Source organism: Ceratotherium simum, chromosome Y (genome assembly GCF_057802395.1).
Source record: "Ceratotherium simum simum isolate JZ-2026a chromosome Y, ASM5780239v1, whole genome shotgun sequence".
Classification (NCBI taxonomy): Eukaryota; Metazoa; Chordata; class Mammalia; order Perissodactyla; family Rhinocerotidae; genus Ceratotherium; species Ceratotherium simum.
Window position 1 is genome coordinate 12,650,446 of NC_141941.1, and position 20,318 is coordinate 12,670,763.

Here is a 20,318-nt window from a genome sequence, read left to right on the forward strand (position 1 = left end):
GCCCAGTACTGGCTTTTCGAGTCTCAGGCCCAACAGACCTAGCCAGCGACCTCCTTGCCCCCCAGACCCAGCCTACTGTGTCACCCGTTTCAGCGTTCCAAGTCAACGTGTGCCCTTAAAGACCTTAAACCAAAAGCATTCTTCAGCCCCGCAGTATGTGTCCTCACAGCTTCCGAGGGGGCCCAGACCTCTGGGAGGGTCTGTTTGGCCTTCACGTCCCCTGAAAGGGAGCTCTCTCTAACATCTTTCTTCAGACGTCACGGCCCTCCCTGCTTTCCTCCTGCCACGGTCACCTTTCAAAGCTACAAAGGGGACCTGACCCTGTGGAAGACCATCTGGGCCTGGCTTTCTGTCAGGGACCCCTTCCTCACCTCTCACCCTGACTTGTGGCCTCTTCCATGAGAGATGGCTCTGGACGTGGTGTTTCTACTCAGAGATTTTTTTTCTTGGCCTTCTCACCATGGAGACCTTTAGTACCTGCCCTTAAAGACTTCTTCCTTTCTGCATCATCTCCAGAGACATCCCAAGACCCGGGCGTTGGAACTCAGTGGCCCACCTCCCCTAACTCCATCGCAGTGTCCTGTGTCAGAAACCCCTCTGGGTCTGGCACGGTCCCTCAGTGACACGCCCGCAGTATCTCCTTGTGGAGAACAGCACCGTTCCCATGGTCCCAGCCTTCTTTTCAGATAGCCCCCGAGTATCTTCCCAGATTTTGGTCCTAAGCACCCTTGTCAGAGACTCACCTTCCCAGCCTCATGCTGGGCCCTTCCTGTGTGTTCAAAAGCAGCAGCTTTCCCGGCTTCTTTCAGGATTCCTTAACTGCATGTCATGCCTCATAGTTTGCCCTCAGAGCCTTTCAGGGTCCCCAGCATCTTCAGTCAGAGGCGCTCGGGTTCTGCTTTCAGCCTCCTAGGACCTGACGTCACTATCACACATCTCCTCCCCCAACAGGCTTCTGTCAGAGTAGATCCCCTTCCCTGCGTCTGGTTGGCCTCCGTGGGGCCCAGCACTGTTGGTCAGAGAAACCCAGCCCGACTTCAGGATCTGGCAATTGTCTGCTCACTCCGTCTTTTAGGCCTGGACGGTCAGTTCAGCCTCCTCTTTCCAGCCCATCAGAGCAGCCCTAGTACCGAGCAGATCTTCTTTATCCTTCTCATCTGAGCATGGGGATACTAGTGCTGAATCCCTTCTCCCTCCCAGAGTTGCCGCCAACAAAAAGAAAAGCCTGTCCCCATCTGGCTCACCTCTGACCCTTTGCCTTCAGATGTCCATCTTGCCACAATCCAAGAAGCACTGTGTCTGGGCCAGATCCAATACCAAGCTCTAACTCCTCCGCTCCCTCTTCTGTGGTACTCAGCGTGCCCTCAGGACCAAACAGTGTGAGTGTCTTCTCTCTGGAGACCTGTAGGGGGGTAGTAGGGTGGTTGGTGGGGAAGCGCCTCCATCTGGTATCTGTCTCAGCTCCATTCCTGCTAGCTCCTTGAAACTGTTTCTCCCTTGCATTCCTAGGGAATGGCAAAAAAAGACAGCGAGACAGACATAGACGAGGGTCTTTACTCCCGGCAGCTGTAAGTGTGCTGAGCCTGGGGATGGGAGTTGGAGGAGACACAGAGAGCCTGGTGTTGGCTGGGCCAAGCCCTGACCCAGAATGTTCCCTAACCTGTCAGGTACGTGCTGGGCCACGAGGCAATGAAGCATCTCCAGACGTCCAGTGTGCTGGTGTCGGGCCTTCGGGGCCTAGGTGTGGAGATCGCCAAGAATGTCATCCTTGCTGGGGTCAAAGCCGTCACCCTGCATGACCAGGGCACTGCCCAGTGGGCTGACCTCTCCTCCCAGGTACCTCTTTGTTGCTCCCTTCCCTTTGTCCAGGCGCCAGATCCCCTGGGCTCTGCATCCACTTCACTTCATCCCTTCTTGTACCCTCTTTTAGTTCTACCTACGGGAGGAGGACGTCGGTAAAAACCGGGCTGAGGTATCACAGCCCCGCCTTGCCGAGCTCAACAGCTATGTGCCCGTCAGCACCTACACTGGGGCTCTCGTTGAGGACTTCCTCAGTGGCTTCCAGGTACCTTGGGGCATCAGCCTGCTTCCAGTCTAACCTTCTCAGATCCTGTTTCTGGTTGGTTGGCTCAATATTTATATAATGCGGTAGCCCTGTGTGTCAGGTTTTGTGCTGCGAGGCTAGGGGATACTGGCGGGACTTAGACCCTGGACCTGTCCTGGGGGGATCTCAGACATTTTCAGGAGGGAAGTGGCCAGGTACTGTCACTTGGTGGTTGTGAACACTGAACTCTGAAGGCAAACTACCTAGATATGTGAGGATCTAGCTCTTCTAGTTGTATGACAGCGAACAGGTAGGTTAGTTTCGTGTCCCTGTTGTCCAAGCACAACAGGAAAAATAGCGATCCTGATCTCAGCGTTTTTGTGAGGGTTAAACACCTAGCAATCCTGATCTCAGCGTTTTTGTGAGGGTTAAACACCTAGCAGTCCTGATCTCAGCGTTTTTGTGAGGGTTAAACACCTAGCATAGCAGTTGGCACATGATAAGCTCCATGTAGCTGTCTGTGAAATCACTGGACTGCAAAGAGGAGCTCTGGGTGCTGATACCCGTCCTGGGGTTTCCGAGAGGACTAGGGTGCTGGAACCCGTGGTGTAGGAGTAGGAGTTTATCCTGGTGAATAGGGAAGAGAATTCTGACAGAGACCCCTGCCGATTGTGGCTGAGCAGGTATGGGTTTTTTTTTGAGAATTGAAGCAAGTGTGTGTGGGAGGGAGGGGTCTAAACTTAGACTTTGGCAACATAGCATGACTCATTTTTTATCTCACGGAGCACTTCAGGGTTGTAGACAGGCAGGAGTGTGTTTGTCCAATGAGTGAGTGAGTTCGTTCTCAAACTCTGTCTTTGAAGTATCTCTGCCTTTCTTCTCGTATTCGGGGATTCGTATGTCCCTTCACTGAGTCTCACCCTCACTGAATAGGACACACATACATACTTTATAAATGTTTACAGAAGAGGACTGACCCAGCAAAGCTTGAGTCCTGACACCCCACCACCCATGTCCTGCCTGACACTTCTCCCATCCCTGGCCTGCCTTTCTCCTTTCTTTTCTTACTTCCCTTCACCCCAGGGCCAGGCCCTCCGCCTGAGCCTCCTTCTCGTTATAGGTGGTGGTCCTTACCAACAGTCCCTTGGAGGACCAGCTGCAGGTGGGTGAGTTCTGTCACAGCCATGGAATCAAGCTGGTGGTGGCAGACACACGTGGCCTGTTTGGGTGAGTGCCTGCCTCTCCTTTTCTCCCCAACTCCTGCCAGGCCCAGGCCAAGACTCCCTGACCCCCACTGCTCTCATGCTGCTCTCAGCCAGCTAGGTTTTCGACTGTGCATGGTCAGCTCTCCCCATGTGACAGGAGTGCTGCCTGATTGGCAGCAGTGACGGGCTGCGTTTGCTTAGCAAGCTTTCACTGCGTCTTGAAGGACATACGGAGTACCTGTGTGCGTGAGTCTCAGGCACCACTCCTGTTGTCTCCCTCGACAGGCAACTGTTCTGTGACTTTGGAGAGGAAATGATCCTCACAGATTGCAATGGGGAGCAGCCGCTCAGCGCTATGGTTTCTATGGTCACCAGGGTGAGGAGGTTGGCCCCAGATGTTCTGGTGGGCAGGTGGGCAGCAGAAGTCCTCCCTGTCTGCTCCTGGTACCCTGAGCCTACGTCTGAGGCTTGCTTCTCTTCCCACCAGGACAACCCTGGTGTGGTTACCTGCCTGGATGAGGCCCGGCACGGCTTTGAGAGCGGCGACTTTGTCTGCTTCACGGAAGTCCAGGGCATGCATGAACTCAATGGCACCTCCCCCATAGAGATCAAAGTCCTGGGTATGCCGAGGCTGGGGGCAAGAAATGGTTTCCTGGAGCAAAGGGAGAGTGTCCTGTGGTGTGGGCTGGCCCAGGGGCTAAGGGGTGACACATGTCTGTAGTCTGAATCGCATCAAAGGCCAAGTGACGACAGCTCTCTGAAATCTGAGTTCAGACTTAGGATAGACGTGTTCGTGGGGCCTCACTCAAGAGGTGTGAACTGAACTAGAGGCAGAAGAAGTTCATGCCACTAGCGTTTGATTCCATTTCTCTTATCGGTTTATTGGCCGTCCCTGTTTTTCTTAAGTGTTTGCTTTGGAATTTGTAGTGTACAACATTGTGTGTACTTAGCATTTGTGTGTACTAGTATCTAGGTAATACTTTACTGCTGTACATATTAAAAAGAACCTTACAACACAGTATTTCCACATCGTGGTTCAGCGTTTGCTGTTGTGTGTCATACAAGTCACCGTTTTCAAAGTTCTCAGAACTTTTCTGTGCATCTGGATTTACATCTGATATCATTTTCTTTCTACCTGAAGGCTGCCCTTTAACATTTGTTGTAGTGTGGAGTCTGCTGATGTTGCTTCTTTTGGCTTTTTAATGCTTGAAATTGTCTTTAATTTGCCCAAGGGTTCGAAATGTATTTTTGTGTGGTGTGGAATTCTAGATTGACAGTTTTTTCTTTTATTGCTTTAAAGATGTCGCTCTATTGTCTTGCTGCATTATTTTCCACAGGAAGCCTGCCGTCCCTCGTTCCCCTCTGTGATGTGCTTATTTTTATTTTCTCTATCACTAATTTTATGCAGGAGGATTATGCTGTACCTCAGTGTAGTTTTATCCATGTTTCTTTTGCTTGGAGTTTATGGTTTTATGAAATTTGGACAATTACTGGCCATAATTTTTCCCAAAATATTGCCTTCTCCCCCCTTCCAGCCCATCGTCTCTTTCCAGAACTCCAATTACATGTATTTTAAGCCACTTGACTTTTTTTGTCTTTGTTCCCTCTTTGTTGTAGCTTATTTTAGTATGCCAAATTTACTAATCTTTTCTTGTCGTGTTAGTTTTGTTAGTCCCATCTGGTGTATAACATCTGTAGACCGGAAACTTAAGACGGCTATTATAAATGTATTTCCTATGTCAAAGCAGCTCTGGAAAATCATGGATATGTTAGGGAGAGAATTGGAAGGTTTAAAAAAAGGCACAAACTGCTACAAGTGAAGAATACAGGTAGCCTACTGTAATGAGTCCCAACAAAGATGTGAGGCCAAAAAAAGTTTTTGAAGAAATTAATGGCCAAAAACTTTACAAATTTGATGAAAACTCAAGCCACAAATCCGCGGTTGGTTTGGTAATGTGTGATGGAGGCAAGATAATTGTGACCGTTATATTTACGAAACTGGGTTTTTGTGTGTCCCTTTAATATTTTTGAGTTTTGTTCTGGAGAATTATTGGTTGCTGTTGGATCCTTTCAGGGCTTACTTTTGTCTTCTCCAGGGTGATGTGAAGGCATAGGTTACCTGTGGTGTCATAAGGGATAATGGTTTTTCCTGTCTGAAGAGAGCTTGGAGCAGAGGTCTCCCTTGTCTGAGCTGGGTCTGAGCTGGGGTGGCTTTCTCATTCTTGTTTGGGTGGTGCTGTGGATCCAGGATGGTGGGGACAGGAGGGTTGGTGCAGGGACTGACAGATACCCCTCCATCCTGTTTATTCCCCAGGTCCCTATACCTTTAGTATCTGTGATACCTCCAGCTTCTCTGACTACATCCGTGGCGGCATCGTCACTCAGGTCAAAGTCCCTAAGAAGATCAGCTTTGTGAGTATATGGGGGTCAAGGGAGTGCTGTAGGGGTCCAGGCTTTTCTAGGCTTATTACTTCTCTGGTCCTGATGTCCTGCTTTCCACAGAAATCCTTGCTGGCCTCCCTGGCAGAGCCATACTTTGTGACAACAGACTTTGCCAAGTATTCTCGCCCTGCTCAGCTGCACATTGGCTTCCAGGCCCTGCACCGGTTCTGTGCTCAGCATGGCCGGCCCCCTCGGCCCCACAATGAGGTAGATGGCTGGGCAAACCAGTCAGGGTCCTTGGCCCACAGCCCGACCATGGCTCTCCATCTGTCTACTTTCTCTCCCTCTCCCTGTCCGCACAGTGGGCCTGACTGGTCCTCTCTTGCTTCCTTCTGCCCTACCAGGAGGATGCAGCAGAACTGGTGACCCTGGCACAGGCCGTGAATGCTGGAGCCGGGCCAGCACTGCAGCAGGACAGCCTGGATGAAGACCTCATCCGGAAGCTGGCGTATGTGGCTGCTGGGGATCTGGCGCCCATAAATGCCTTCATTGGGGGCCTGGCTGCCCAGGAGGTTATGAAGGTCAGCATGGGTGGAGAAGGGCAGGGTTGGGGATGGGCCTGGTGCCTTCCTGCCTACGTCACTTACTGTGCGTCTGTGTCAGGCTCTGGTTAGCCACTGACCATCTCCCGTTTCTTACCCCCTCCTCAGGCATGCTCTGGGAAGTTCATGCCTGTTATGCAGTGGCTGTACTTTGATGCCCTTGAGTGTCTCCCTGAGGACAAAGAGGCCCTCACAGAGGACAAGTGCCTTCCGGTATGTGAGGGGGCCCCACGGGGAAGGCGTTATTGTGGGACTCGGTGAGGCAGTTCTTCTCTGACCCTCCTTCCTTCTCGTGACTCAGTGCCAGAACCGTTATGATGGGCAGGTGGCTGTATTTGGCTCAGACCTGCAAGAGAAGCTAGGCGAGCAGAGGTACTTCTTGGTAAGTGATCCTGTTGGGTACTAGCTACCTTCATCTCCCCTAGCCTCTGGCCTCCTCTTCTGGAGTCTCCTTCTGCCTCACGAGGGAGGGTCTTTGGTTCTTGTACACTCATCCCATCCGTTTTTTGATTTTCATCATAGCAAGAGAAAGCCTGATGTGTCCCTTCATTCCCCCTTCTGGTGCCTCCTTCCTTAGATGAGCATGGATTTTTATAGCTTGGCACTGGAATATGCAGTACTAGACCCTCTTACCCTCTCCTGCTGTCTCCAGGGTATGTGAGGACTAATGGGTGGCTTTGCTACTCTCAGTCATCCTAACCAGCCTGTCTCTCTTCTTTGCCACGTCCCAGGTGGGTGCAGGGGCCATTGGCTGTGAGCTGCTCAAGAACTTTGCGATGATTGGGCTGGGCTGCAGGGAGGGTGGGGCAGTCACCGTTACAGACATGGACACCATTGAGAAGTCCAATCTGAACCGACAGTTTTTGTTCCGACCCTGGGACGTCACGGTGAGTAGGGTGGACATGGTGAGTGGGTGACATTCTTCTCCCAGTTCTCTTTTTGTTTTCTCTTGTAACCAATCTTAATGGCTTAGGTCATTTTGCCTCTCTGTATGTTTCTTCAGCTCTCCCCACATTCTTTTTCTCTAGCTTTCAGTCTTTCAGCAGATAATTACTGAGTACTTATTATGTCTTTTTGTTTCCTTTGTCATTTTATGCCTTCCCCCACCTTTTTTCTTTTGGTCACTGCTAATGTGGGACTGTGGAAGCTAGGTTGTGGAGGGGTCTATCGGGTAAGTCTTCTGTGAAGGGGGTCAGTGTTATTTTTGCCTGCTCAGAGTCTTATCTTTCATTTTGCCATCCACCTACTAGGCACTGCTCTAGACATTTGGAATACATACGATAACAGCAGGAAGGTTCGTGCCATTGTCTAGTGGGAAGACATAGAGTACATGCGAGGTTCTCAAAATGTGTGAGGTCCTCTGGAGGTTCACAACACGCTTTCACCGAGTCTGCATGATCACAACTATTTTAAGAATTCTACAACATTAGTTGCCACTCTTATTTTTTGAAGTGAAAGTAGTATTTTCCACTCCAGTGTGGGAAGCTTTCCCTAACTCAGTGACACAGTATTTTCCAAGTGACCAATGCATGACGATAAAAAATTGTGCATTAGCTAAAGATGCATTCAAAATACAAAACAAACTAATGGATTTGGTATGGATTTGTGATTTCACCTTGCACATGAACTTGATAAGACTGTATCACTTGTCGAGTTTTGATGCATTTTTTAAAATGTCAACAATTATCTGAAAATACCATTAAAATATTCTTCTCTGACACTGAATAACCCTTGTATCCCTCAAGCAAAACATAAAATGGATTGCATGCAGTAGCTATGAGAATCCAGTGGCTGTTTTCTAAAAGATTATATAACTTAAAACAGATTTGCCAAACTGGGCATACAACTGACTGTTTTGTATTGGAAATTTTGTTTTGACAATGCTTATGCTATGTGATGAAATTCTTCCAGTTTTACATGGACTGACAATATTTTAAAATTTTCTCAGTTTAAGTTTCTCATACAGGAAATATTGGTGCCTGCCCCCCTCATAACGAGAGCTCCATTTAAGACCGTTGTGTTTGAGAACTGCTACTGTAAACAGTACACATAAAAGCAAAGTGTATGGTTAATGTTAGCAGGTGAAAAACACTATACAAAGGCAACAATGAAAAACAAGATAAGGAAGAGTTGGAAGTGCCTTGGAGGGTGGTTTGCAGTGTGGTGAGGGAAGCCCTCCCTGGAAAGGTGGCATTTCCACAAAGACTTGGATAATATAGGAGAATAAGAAGATATCTCAGGGAAGACACGTTTGTATGTGTATGTGTGTCTATAACGTCTCTTACTAGGTTATGGTTCTGCTACTGTATCAGGTACAGGTTACAGCCTGAGCAAAACCTTGAGGTTGCAATATGCCTGGTTGTATTTAAGGAACAGAGAGGTGGGATGCAGGGGTCCCAATTTTATAGAAGTAATCGGGCCCAACGTATTTTACTGAAAGTGAAAGTGGGAGCCAGTGGAGAACATTGAGGAGAAGAGGAACGTTAACCTGACGGGCTTTCAGAGGATCCCATTTGTTCCTGTGCTAGCACCTTGGTTTTGTTTCGGTGAATGCACCCCAACTTCAGGGTGCTGTTAACTTGTGAAAAACAATGGATGTCAAACAGTTATCTGACCCAGCGTCTCCTATTCACATCACTGTTTCCTTTTCTGCAAACCACCTGCCCGATTTTTCCCAACCCCAGCCATGTAGCCTTTGTCACAGACCATCTGTTCTGCTGAATCAAGGAGCACCTGAGCTCAGAGCCTAGGCTTTTTCCTGTCGTTAGATAAATCGGTTCTCAGGAAGCCCGGTAATTGTGTTTTGGGTGAGTGTATGAATAACATCTCGGTTCTTCTGTCCCCACCCAGAAATCAAAGTCTGACACAGCTGCTACAGCTGTTCACCAGATAAATCCACACATCCGGGTGATGAGCCATCAGAACCGCGTGGGCCCTGACACAGAGCATATCTATGACGATGACTTCTTCCAGAACCTGGATGGTGTGGCCAATGGCCTGGACAACGTGGACACCCGTGAGTTTGGAGACAGATTTGTTATCTGTGTGTGTGTGTGTTGGTGTGTGTGTTGGGGAGTATCTCTCTTCCTGTCCTGTCCTGATGTTATGCCCGCTCACACCCGCCCTGCCACCTCCCCGCAGGCATGTACGTGGACCGCCGCTGCGTATACTACCGTAAGCCGCTGCTGGAGTCAGGCACCCTGGGCACCAAGGGCAACGTGCAGGTGGTTATCCCCTTCCTGACAGAGTCGTACAGTTCCAGCCAGGACCCTCCTGAGAAGTCCATCCCCATCTGCACACTGAAGAACTTCCCCAATGCCATTGAGCACACCTTGCAGGTGATGAGCCTTGCGGGGGAGGGAGAAGTGAGAAGTCCATCCCCATCTGCACACTGAAGAACTTCCCCAATGCCGTTGAGCACACCTTGCAGGTGATCAGCCTTGCGGGGGAGGGAGAGGTGGGAGAGACAGGCACCTGGGCAGTCTGTCAGCCACCAAGCCCTTGTTATTCAGGTGATGCAGGCTTCAGTGTGCCTTGTGCCTTTTCTTCAAACATCCTTCCCTCACTGTGTACCCAGCAGCCTATGCTTTTCAAAGTGATTCACTTTTTAACTTTAAAATTTTTATCCTGGGAACAGCACAGGCAGGTGTTTTATGTAATATATAAAATGCTTTATGCAATTCGGTATACATCTGAAAAGTGACCATGCACTCCTGTGTAAACAGAATACTATTTTCTTGCTGAACAAAATTAATGTCTTAATATCATTTCTGCTAGTTATGTAACTACCTCTAATCTTCCCTTTGTATTTAGGTTTGGAAAGCTAAATGTTGCCCAAAATATGTTTAACCGCTGGTTTGTTAGGATAATTCTGTTTGTATAATGCACGTACGTACAGAAGACTGTACGTATCATCAAAGTAACACATCTGGTTAACAGCACTGGGAAGCTTATCGTCATTCCAGTCCTCTTTCACCCAAGAATATCACTGTATTATCCAAGTGGCTGTTAATGCAGTCTTTGAGCCATATTTAGGCGGAGGAAGAGGGTAATAAGAAAATGAGGAGACACTGAAACAGTTTGATCTGCCACCTCTTCTTCCAACCCAACAGTTATAGAAAGGATGTGCTAATATTTGTGCACTTAGTACAGTATGTGTGTGTGTCTCCCCCATGTGTTTGTACATGTGTGTGTTTGTACGTGTGTGTGTGCGCGCGTGCGTCTGTAACGTCTCTACTAGGTAATAGTTCTACTACTCTGTTAGTCTCTGCTCAACATGCAGGAAGGCCTATTGAAAAGCTGTTAAAACAACTTCTTGGACTTAACCTCTTCCTGCTTCAGATTGGTTATCTGTAAAACGGGGATGACAGCAGTGTCTCACTGTTATGAGACATTCAGGGATTCAATTGGAGATGTAAAAGACACTTTCCACTCCAAACAAATGGACTGAAGGTACATTTTATTATATAGAGGATAGTAAAGGCGATAATCTGCAAACAGATCTGAATAGGTCAGATGTTGAGGGAAAAATATCAGCCTGACTGGAAAGGCAAAACATCCACATTGGTTGAAGAAAAATGACACAAATCAACCGGAAGGAGAAACACCAGATTGACCGAAAAGAGAACACATCAAATCAGTTACTTCATATCAAATCAGTTACTTCACATCAAATCAATTACTCACAACATTTACACCCCACTGCCGGGAGAGTCCTGTCAATTGACGCGGCTGGGCAAGGATCACACGTCCTGGGCAAGTTGTCCCTTCCACAGGTGGAACTTTCACCAGGTCTCAGTTTCCAGCAGTTTATATAAGCAGTTACAGAGTTTACAGAGCAAGCATCTAGTGTTCCCATGCACAAAATAGTTATCAGTGGCGTACGTGCATTGAGCTCCTTGGCTAACGTCCCAGCCCAGTAGTTGTGTATGTGCATTGTTCTCTTTGGTTATCGTCTTAGCCTGCCACAGATGGCCAGTCCATCCCATGCTACGACGCTCCACGAGCCTTGAAATGTTACACCTTGCAACTCTCTCCGTGGGAGAAAGGCCAGTTCCCGGGAAAAGGCCAGTTCCCATCACACAGAAAGCAGCTTTGTATTTCTTTGTGTGCTGGTGGCTATAGGTCAATGGAGTGGCCAAACATGGCTGTACTCATGTCAAGACACTCACAAGGCTTTTGTGAGGCACTTACCACTTAATATATACGTATTTGCTCATTCCTTCAGGCTTAGATGTTACTGTTACTGCATGTGTTTCTGAAATGAGGATACAGAGGTAAAGGTGCCATCTTGTATACCTGAAGTTACAAAACTGTTGCAGAGCTGGGATTTGGACCTGGATCTGCAGCATCCAGATTCTCCAGATCGCTTCACTATTGACTATATTAATTGATGCCTTAGTTCTCAGGGGGCAAAACCTCTGTATTGTTTTCCTCCCTATCCTAGGACCTGTGTAGGGATCATTCATGTTTTATTTTTGGTGTGAACTTTCTCACACCAAAATGTGAGGTGTAACACACCAAAAGTAAGGTACGTACATCTTAAGAACAAATTTTCCACACATATACAGTTGTGAGCACTGCCCAGATCAAGGTCACTGGTTTTTAAATGGAGGTGGTGGGGGCTTGAGAAGTTGGAGGAGCCACATTTGGGGGCTTCCTTCCTCTGTTCTCCCATAGCAGCCACACTCTTCCTGTTTGCTTTATGCACTGAAGGTCTTTCTTATGTCTACTGAAACCCGTTTTGTTTCCTATAACCCCATGAAGCTGTTTGCTCCGTTTGCAGTGGGCTCGGGATGAGTTTGAAGGTCTCTTCAGGCAGCCAGCAGAAAACGTCAACCAGTACCTGACGTGAGTAATCCGTCTGTCCAAATGCTCCCTCACCCTGTCCCCTGTAGCCCCCTGGTTACAGGCATCCTGTAACCATTGTAACACTCAGCTCCTGGCACACTTTTTGAAAGAATTACTGAAAGTCTGGGCCTCATAGCATTGAGGGGTCTGGCCTGTCGTTCCATGGAGTTAAGCCCACTCTGGGGGCCAGTGTGTAATCCTGCCCTGTGCCCCCTCTGATTCCTGATAGAGACTCCAAGTTTGTGAAGCAGATACTGCGGCTGGCAGGCAGCCAACCCCTGGAGGTGCTGGAGGCACTGCAGTGCAGCCTGGTGCTGCAGCGGCCACAGACCTGGGCCGACTGTGTGGCCTGGGCTTGCCACCACTGGCACACCCAGTACTCCAACAACATCCGGCAGCTGCTGCACAACTTCCCTCCCGACCAGGTATTGTGTTGGCTGGGTCCCTTTGGCAGAATATCTTTCCTGGAAACACGGGATCTTGACGTGGCTCATTCCAGTTAATCTGGCCGTGGCAGACACACCAGGGCACGGAGATCTTGTAAAGTGATGAAGCCCGTGCACTTTGCAGTCAAATACCTGTGTTTCTCCCCATCCCCTTTCTCTCAAGGGTTTTTCTTTCCCTCACCTGTAGTGTTGGGTGAGTCATACCCGATTCCCAGTCAGGGCTGTAGAGATTATAGGAGAGAAATTTGGGATTTAAGAGGCCAGGAACTCGGTGGGTTCCAGTCCCAGCTCCATTTGACCTTGGGGCAATCATGTGTCTTCTCTCTGCGCCTCACTGTCCTCATGTGTGAAGTAGGAATAACGGTAACCTATTTCTTGGGAGGTTTGTGGAGATCAATTGGTATTTATTAAGTTAATAAATTAGTTAAGTTAGTCAGGGGCCTGGCAATCCCTAAGAGTTTGGCAAATAGCCCGGTATCTGGCAGAAAGTGAATGCCCAGGGGCTGAGCTGAGACTTTGGGGCTGAGATGACCCAGAGAGGCCTCTCCTCTCAGGTACCGCTCTTCAGAAACCTTTCTATCCTCTTAGCTTACGAGCTCAGGAGCCCCGTTCTGGTCTGGGCCCAAACGCTGTCCACACCCCCTCATCTTTGATGTCAACAATGTAAGTCTCCGCCCCAGGGTCTCCTAGGGTCGTGTGGAAAATGGGTGGGTGGAAAGGAGGCTGAGGTTCCCCAGGGGAGGACTGGTGTGTGTACCCCCACGTATCTTGCCTACTCCTAGCCTCTGCATCTGGACTACGTCATGGCCGCTGCCAACCTGTTTGCCCAGACCTATGGGCTGATGGGCTCTCAGGACCGAGCTGCTGTGGCCACACTCCTGCAGTCTGTGCAGGTCCCTGAGTTCACCGCCAAGTCGAGCCTCAAGATCCATATCTCTGACCAGGAGCTCCAGGACACCAGTGCCTCTGTTGGTGAGAGTGCTTAGCCAGTTGGCCTGGAGCCACCACCCCACTTACGCCCTGTGATTCTCAGGCCTGAGGTTTACCCACACCATTCTTTGGTCCTCTCCTCCTCTGTTGTAAAATAAGGACGGTTGGTTGAGGCAGATTCTGTCACGTAATCCTCCTTTCTTCTTCTCACCTTGGCTCTCAGGAGAACTAGTTGTTGATCTTTTTCCTATGGGTTTGCCTTGTTTTGTTTTCCTTTCCTTTGTTTTCTTCTTCTTCTGTTTATGTGGGGAAGAAAGGGATATGATCTCCACTAATACGTTGTCTCTCTGCTTGATTTCTTCCCTCGTTCATCTCCCAGATCTCCCCTTCACCTTCCAGATCTCCCCATCTATAGCCCCAGCTGCCTTGAGTGTGCATCTTCACCCCAGGACTGAGGTCCATGTGTCTTTCCTCATCTCCCTCTTCAGATCTCCCTCCTCCTCTTTCCATCTATATCTGTGCCCCAAATCCAATTGCATCCCCCTCTCTCCCCTGCACTGTCCCATGCTCTGGAAGTCCCCCTCTGTATTGTGTCTTCTTTGTATATATCTTTCCATCTCCTCCTCACTGTATCTCTCCCCTCCTCCTATATCTCCCTCATTTCCCTTTCCTAACACCTAGTCTCTCATGTTCCTCTCTGTTTTGTATGTCCCCTATATGTATTTTCCTCTATCTCATCCTCCATACATACCCTTATCTCTGTTGTTCTTCCTCATAGTCTCCCTTTCAAGGTCTCTCTGTTTATATCTTCATCTACATCCTTATTTAAAAAAATTGTGGTAAAAAACACACAAGATTTACCGTCTTAACCATTTTTAAGTCTACTGTTCAGTGACGTTAGGTACATTCACATTGTTGTGCACCCGATCTCTAGAACTTTCCTACCTTGCAAATCTAAAACTTTCTACCCATTAACCAATAACTTCCCAGTCGTCCTCCCTCCAGCCCTGGCAGCCACCATTCTACTTTCTGTTTCTATGATTTTGACTCTTCTAGGTACCTCATACAAGTGCAGTCCTGCAGTACTATTTGTCTTCTGTCTCTGGCTAAGCACAATGTCTTCCAGGCCCATCTACATTGTTGCAAGCGAGAGAATTTGCTTAATAGTCTATTGAATATCGGATAGACCACATTTTCTTTATCCATTCATCCATCAGTGGACACTCGGGCTGTTTCCACCTCTTGTCTGTTTTGAATAGTGCTGCGATCTACTTCCCTTCTTAATGTCTTTATCAGTGCCTCAGTTACTGCAGATATATCTCCTTTCATGTCCTCACACCTGTCTGCCTCTTTCTTTCTGTTTTTGGGTGTTTTCCACTCTTGCCTTTCCTACTCCAAGCTACTCTTTGCCACAGTGTCTTTCCTTTTCAAATCGCTTATCTGCCTGAACACCTCTCCCCGACCCTGGTATCCTGATTTCACCTGAGACCCTGGCCTGGAATGTACGCTGGACTAACTTGTGCCTCCTTTGCTGCAGATGGTAGCCGCTTACAGGAGCTCAAGGCCATGCTGCCCAGCCCACAGAAGCTCCGTGGGTTCAAGATGTACCCCATCAACTTTAACAAGGTGCAGGGAGGGGACCCCTCAGGAGGGTAGGAGGATGGGCTGAGCCATCCTAAGCTTTTGTGGGGATTACGGGCCTGCCGTGTGGCCCAGTCGTCATTAGTGGTCTGGAGAGTTGTTGGCTGGTCCAGCAGGTAATTGAGGTGGAATATACCTGAGTCTCCAGGACCCAGGAAGCCTTTTCTTCCTCTAACCCCGTCTTCTCTGTTCTTTCTCCCTTCCTGCTCACAACAGGATGATGACAGCAACTTCCATATGGATTTCATTGTGGCTGCATCCAACCTCCGGGCAGAGAACTATAACATTCCCCCTGCAGACCGTCATACGGTAATGATAGTCTAGCCCTAACCTTTCACTCCTCCCCAAGCTTGAGTCTCCCACATCTGCCCTCTTCTGTAGACCCTGAACCCCTGTAACAACTACCTCTGCTTGTCACCTTCTGTCTCACAGAGCAAGCTGATAGCAGGGAAGATCATCCCAGCCATCGCCACAACCACAGCAGCTGTAGTTGGCCTTGTGTGTCTGGAGCTATACAAGGTGGTGCAGGGACACCAGCAGCTTGACTCCTATAAGAACAGCTTCATCAACTTGGCCCTGCCCTTCTTCAGCTTTGCAGAGCCCCTTGCCCCACCCCGTCACCAGGTAGGGGCTTGTGTGTATGGAAACCTTTGGTGTTAGCCATTGAGTGGGTGAGACTGTGTATGTGGGTAGGGTGTGTGTGGTGGGGTATCTGTCTCTGTAAAACTGGTTCTAGTCTTCATCATACCAGAGCAGGCTTTCATAATTAGGTCCCTGTACCCTTTGTGTACCCCTCGTTTGTTCATCATCTAGTTTTTTGAACCTGTGCAAAGTAGGAGTGTGACTGGCATGTTTGACAAATAAGGAGGGAGATGGTCAAGGTAGTTGGTTGACATTAAATGGGGTGCGAGGTGAGCGAAGCAGATAGCAGGCTCTGCATGGTGTATGGCCTTGTTGGTCATTATAAAAATATCGGTTGCTTACTCAAGATGACTTGAGGCCGCAAGAGGGATTTGAACAAAAGAGGGGGCTGGCCCAGTGGCGTAGTGGTGGAGTTCGCACACTGCACTTCGGCTGCCCGGGGTTCCCGGGTTTGCATCCCGGGCGCAGACCTACACGCCACTCATCAAGCCATGCTGTGGCAGCATCCCGCATAGAAAATGGAGGAAGATGGGCAGAGATGTTAGCTCAGGGCTAATCTGCCTCAGGAGAAAGAGGAAGATAGGCGGTGGATGTTAGCTCAGAGCCAGTCTTCCTCACACACACAAACTAAGGGGGTTGTGGTCGATCTGACTTAACATGTCAAGTTGACTGATGGGGGAGCGTAGTCCCGAGTGGCCCCCATTCCCCTCCCCTTGCTTTGTCCCACAGTACCATAACCAGGAGTGGACGTTGTGGGATCGGTTTGAGGTACAGGGGCTGCAGCCTAATGGTGAAGAGATGACCCTCAGGCAGTTCCTCAGCTACTTTAAGGTAGGGCCACTTCTTCACTCACTCCACCTGGGGGTGGTGTTATGTAGGTGGCTCGTAGTCTCCATCCCAGTGACACTGTTGTGCCTCCTCCTTCCCGCCCTCTCCAGACAGTGCACAAGTTAGAGATCGTCATGCTTTCCCAAGGCGTATCCATGCTCTACGCCTTTTTCATGCCAGCCACCCAGCTCAAGAAACGGTTGGATCAGCCGTGAGTTGGCCACTGGGCAGGCTGAGGGAGGCCCCGCATGGGGTAGGAAGCCTCTACTTCTGGCTACACCATTCATGTTCACTGTTCTCCCTACCTTCTTTGCTGCTGTATGTCCTTCCTCTCTTGCTTTCTACCTCCCTGACCCTCTTCTCCCTCGCCCCAGGATGACAGAAATCGTGAGCCACGTGTCAAAGCGCAAGCTGGGCCGCCATGTGCGTGCACTGGTGCTTGAGCTGTGCTGCAATGACGAGAGCGGCAAAGACGTCGAGGTCCCCTGTGTACGATACACCATCCGCTGACACCTGGACAGCCCCTCTACCCCTTCCTGAGTCAGTGTGTTTCCAGACCTTCTAGTTGTGGCAAAAGCTGAGCCCTTACATTTTTTGAGATCACTGTTTTTGCTGCTGCTGCTTTCTACTGTTTACAGTTGGAATTCTTAGTAAAGGGTTATTAATCCAGATGTGGCAAGTCCTTGTGTTGACATACCCTGTTGGTTCTGGGAAACGTTCGGCTTCCTGTGGCTGTGTAGGTTCAGGTGATAATCAATCCAAAGGGCTCAGCCCCACCCCAGCAACATGGAATTTGCCCCAAATCCAAGGTTATGAGACAGAGAAGACTAAACCCAACGTTCTCGTAAATGTGGGGTTTGCTCCCTTTTTAGCCTATCCACTCTGCTAGAAAGAAATATAGATCCAGTAGGTCATAGAGCAGGCTAACCAAGCCCCGTGTGTTAAGTCTGATTCAGGTTCTAATCCTACCTTTCCTACCTCCAGCTACCTGCTGTGTGATTTTGAGAGGTCATAGAGATTCTGGACCTAGACTGTCGGTCTGAATACTAAATCTTGCCGATGTGCAGAATCTCTGTCACAACTCTTAAACGTTTTGCGTCTCAGACTCCTCATATGTAAAATAAAGGGACACAGGGTTATTGGGAGAAATAAAGGGATTAAATGCCTCTAAGGTACTCAGTACTCAGCAAGCAGTATATGTTTCACACGCACTTACTGTTATTACTTGAGAATGTGCTTTAGCCTCTCTAAATTTGTATTTTCTGCTAGAGCTTGGTCTGAACCCACCCCACTTGACGCCTGAGATCCTTTACAACCATGGTTCTCTGCTATAAGGGGAACTGACCTTAAACGCTCTGCTGGGCTGAGATGCCAGTACCTTAAGACGTATTCTACACTTAGGTAAGGAAATTATTTGGCTGAGATCACCCACAGAAGGTAAGCCCTTTCCTGCTGCACCGTGCCTCCCTCAGCACCAGGTCTGCCTGTCTTCTGGGGAATCTTCAGGCCTCCTACCATCAAAGAGAGAGCAGGCTGTGGAGACTGAGGGAGGTTTATCTGTTAGAGCCAACAGCAGGAGTCTCACCACTGGTCCCCTGAATATTGCAGGGCACACACTCTGTCCAGATAGCTGAAGGCGCCAATCTTTCTGGCCACCCCCACGCCTGTGCCTTCTCCGTTGGTACCAGCTTAATGTGCATAGGGCTACCAATTCATGTCTCTATACGTCACCCAGCCAGACCCTCATTCCTCTACTCCACTTAAGAACATCCCTTATTCCTCCCCTCAAACCTCGATATTGGGTATAGCTCAGCCTGTCCCTGAACGTCAGGCCAGTCAGAGCCTCTGTCAAACTCACCAACTTTCCAGGCCAGCTCCTGCGCCCAGACACAGTGTATGCCCTTGCCTCTTAGTGACCATATTCTTGGACTGGTGTGTTGGAGTGACCTCATTCCTCCATAGGATCTGTTTGTTCCCAACAGACTGTGAGACATAAGGGGCAGAAGTGCTTCACCTCTGAGGTCTTATGTCGTGGTCATGCTAACTGTCTAGCTTAAATGGAGAGGTTTTCCTACCTCAGGCACTATTCTATCACGACTGCTGTCGAGCACACAAGACACCCCTCTCTCGACTGAGGCGTGCCTACAAATTGCATTCTCCTGCCCACTTTGTCCGCAGCACGCAAGACACCCGTCTCTACATCTGAGGCTTGCCTATAGATTGCATTCTTGTACCCCCTTTCGCTGCAGCATGCAAGACAAGCATCTCTACCTCTGAGGCTTGCCTATAAATCTCATTCTTCTGCCCCCCTCTCCGCAGCACACAAGACACCCGTCTCTACAGCTGAGGCCTGCCTATAAATCGCATTATTGTGCCCCCTTTTCCCATTACAGCTGCCAAATCCTCTATCTAACACAGTGTAATGGCACTTTCTGCAAATAAGGAAACGTTCTGTTTCTTAACACTGTAGCCTCTAGGCCACGCATAGCTTTGTAGCACCTCAAATGAAGTCTATGACCAATGAACTGAATTTATTCAATTTTAATGGAAATATCTACACATGCATTAAACAGCACAACCTAGACTCTGAATTCTTCCCTGACCCCTGTCTCCATCTAGATCAACTTTTGCATCAGTCAGGAACTCACACACACTGAAGTCTTCTAATCATGTTTAACACTAGCACAGCTCCTGAAACCTTAGTGACACTGTCCACTCCTCAGCCCGTTTTCTCAAACCCCAAGACCCACCAGTTTATTCTTTTCTGTATTTGTTCACCATTATACTCCCATGTATTATCGCATGAGAAATTTTCTCTCTCCCTGTTATAGCTCTCAATTGTCCTAGAAACACCGTTCACCCCTCTGTTCCCTCCTGCTAGGTCTGTTCTTTTCTGCACAGAAGTGTACAACACACACAAAGAGAAAGTGATGGCTACCCAGGTTGACCAAAGAGAAGCATCTGAGGATGATGGTGGTATCCAGTAGGCAACAAATGGACCACTAGTCTACCCAGAGTGGGCAGTTAGAGAGAGGGTTGGAGGAATCTCACAATACTAGTATTGTGTTAGTTATTAGCCTGGGTTCTCCAGAGAAACAATCTATAGGAGATACTGATATAGAGAGATTTTTATATATGTATACATAGAGATTTAGAGTGATATTTAAGATACATAGATAATTATATGTATACACACATATAGATAAGTATATAGACAAGGACACTATAAAAAGAGATTTAATATAAGAAATTGGCTCACATTAGTAGTTTTCCATTGACTTTAATCACAGGGCACAGTAATAGTAAGAGACACCCTAAAGGATCTGACTTCTACACCTACTCTTCCTTACCTCCACTGTGGAGTAGTATTCCAATCTCCCAGTGGTAATCAGGATCAGTCACCGCAGCCAGCACAGTAACTCCTCTCTTTGCCTGTTGATTCAGAAGCATGCAGACCCCAAGCTGGCCGGTTGGCAGTATTAACTCTTAGTTCAGTGAAATCATGTTTTGTCTCCTGGTGGAAGCATTTCCTCCCTTGGAAGTAACAACTGTAAGACCTGTATAGCATAAGGTCAGAGTAACAGGAAACCCAGCTTGTGAGAGTGGGACACTAGGAGTAATAGTGAGTAGTGCCCCTCCCCATTTCCACTTCTTGGTTCGTGCACCTGTGAATCTGGCTGTGAGAAACCGCACCATATGTTGGATGCCGTTGAGAGCATATACAGGCTGTTGCAGAACCTTGTTCCAA

The 20,318-nt window shown here is 48.6% G+C and overlaps 1 protein-coding gene across 1 annotated transcript; it reads left to right on the forward strand.

Annotated features, from left to right (window-relative positions):
- Positions 1-1,509: 1,509 nt before the first annotated feature.
- Positions 1,510-17,080, forward strand: LOC147911667 (ubiquitin-like modifier-activating enzyme 1). The gene is made up of 24 exons (XM_087427878.1): positions 1,510-1,568; positions 1,668-1,836; positions 1,931-2,065; positions 3,165-3,271; positions 3,535-3,625; positions 3,737-3,869; positions 5,564-5,661; positions 5,752-5,898; positions 6,036-6,212; positions 6,342-6,446; positions 6,535-6,615; positions 6,965-7,120; positions 9,084-9,249; positions 9,375-9,571; positions 12,019-12,083; positions 12,313-12,508; positions 13,118-13,192; positions 13,312-13,501; positions 14,997-15,085; positions 15,317-15,409; positions 15,533-15,724; positions 16,472-16,573; positions 16,681-16,781; positions 16,945-17,080. Exons 1-24 carry the CDS (start codon positions 1,513-1,515, stop codon positions 17,078-17,080), a joined length of 3,057 nt encoding a protein of 1,018 aa, XP_087284004.1. The 5' UTR covers positions 1,510-1,512.
- Positions 17,081-20,318: the final 3,238 nt, after the last annotated feature.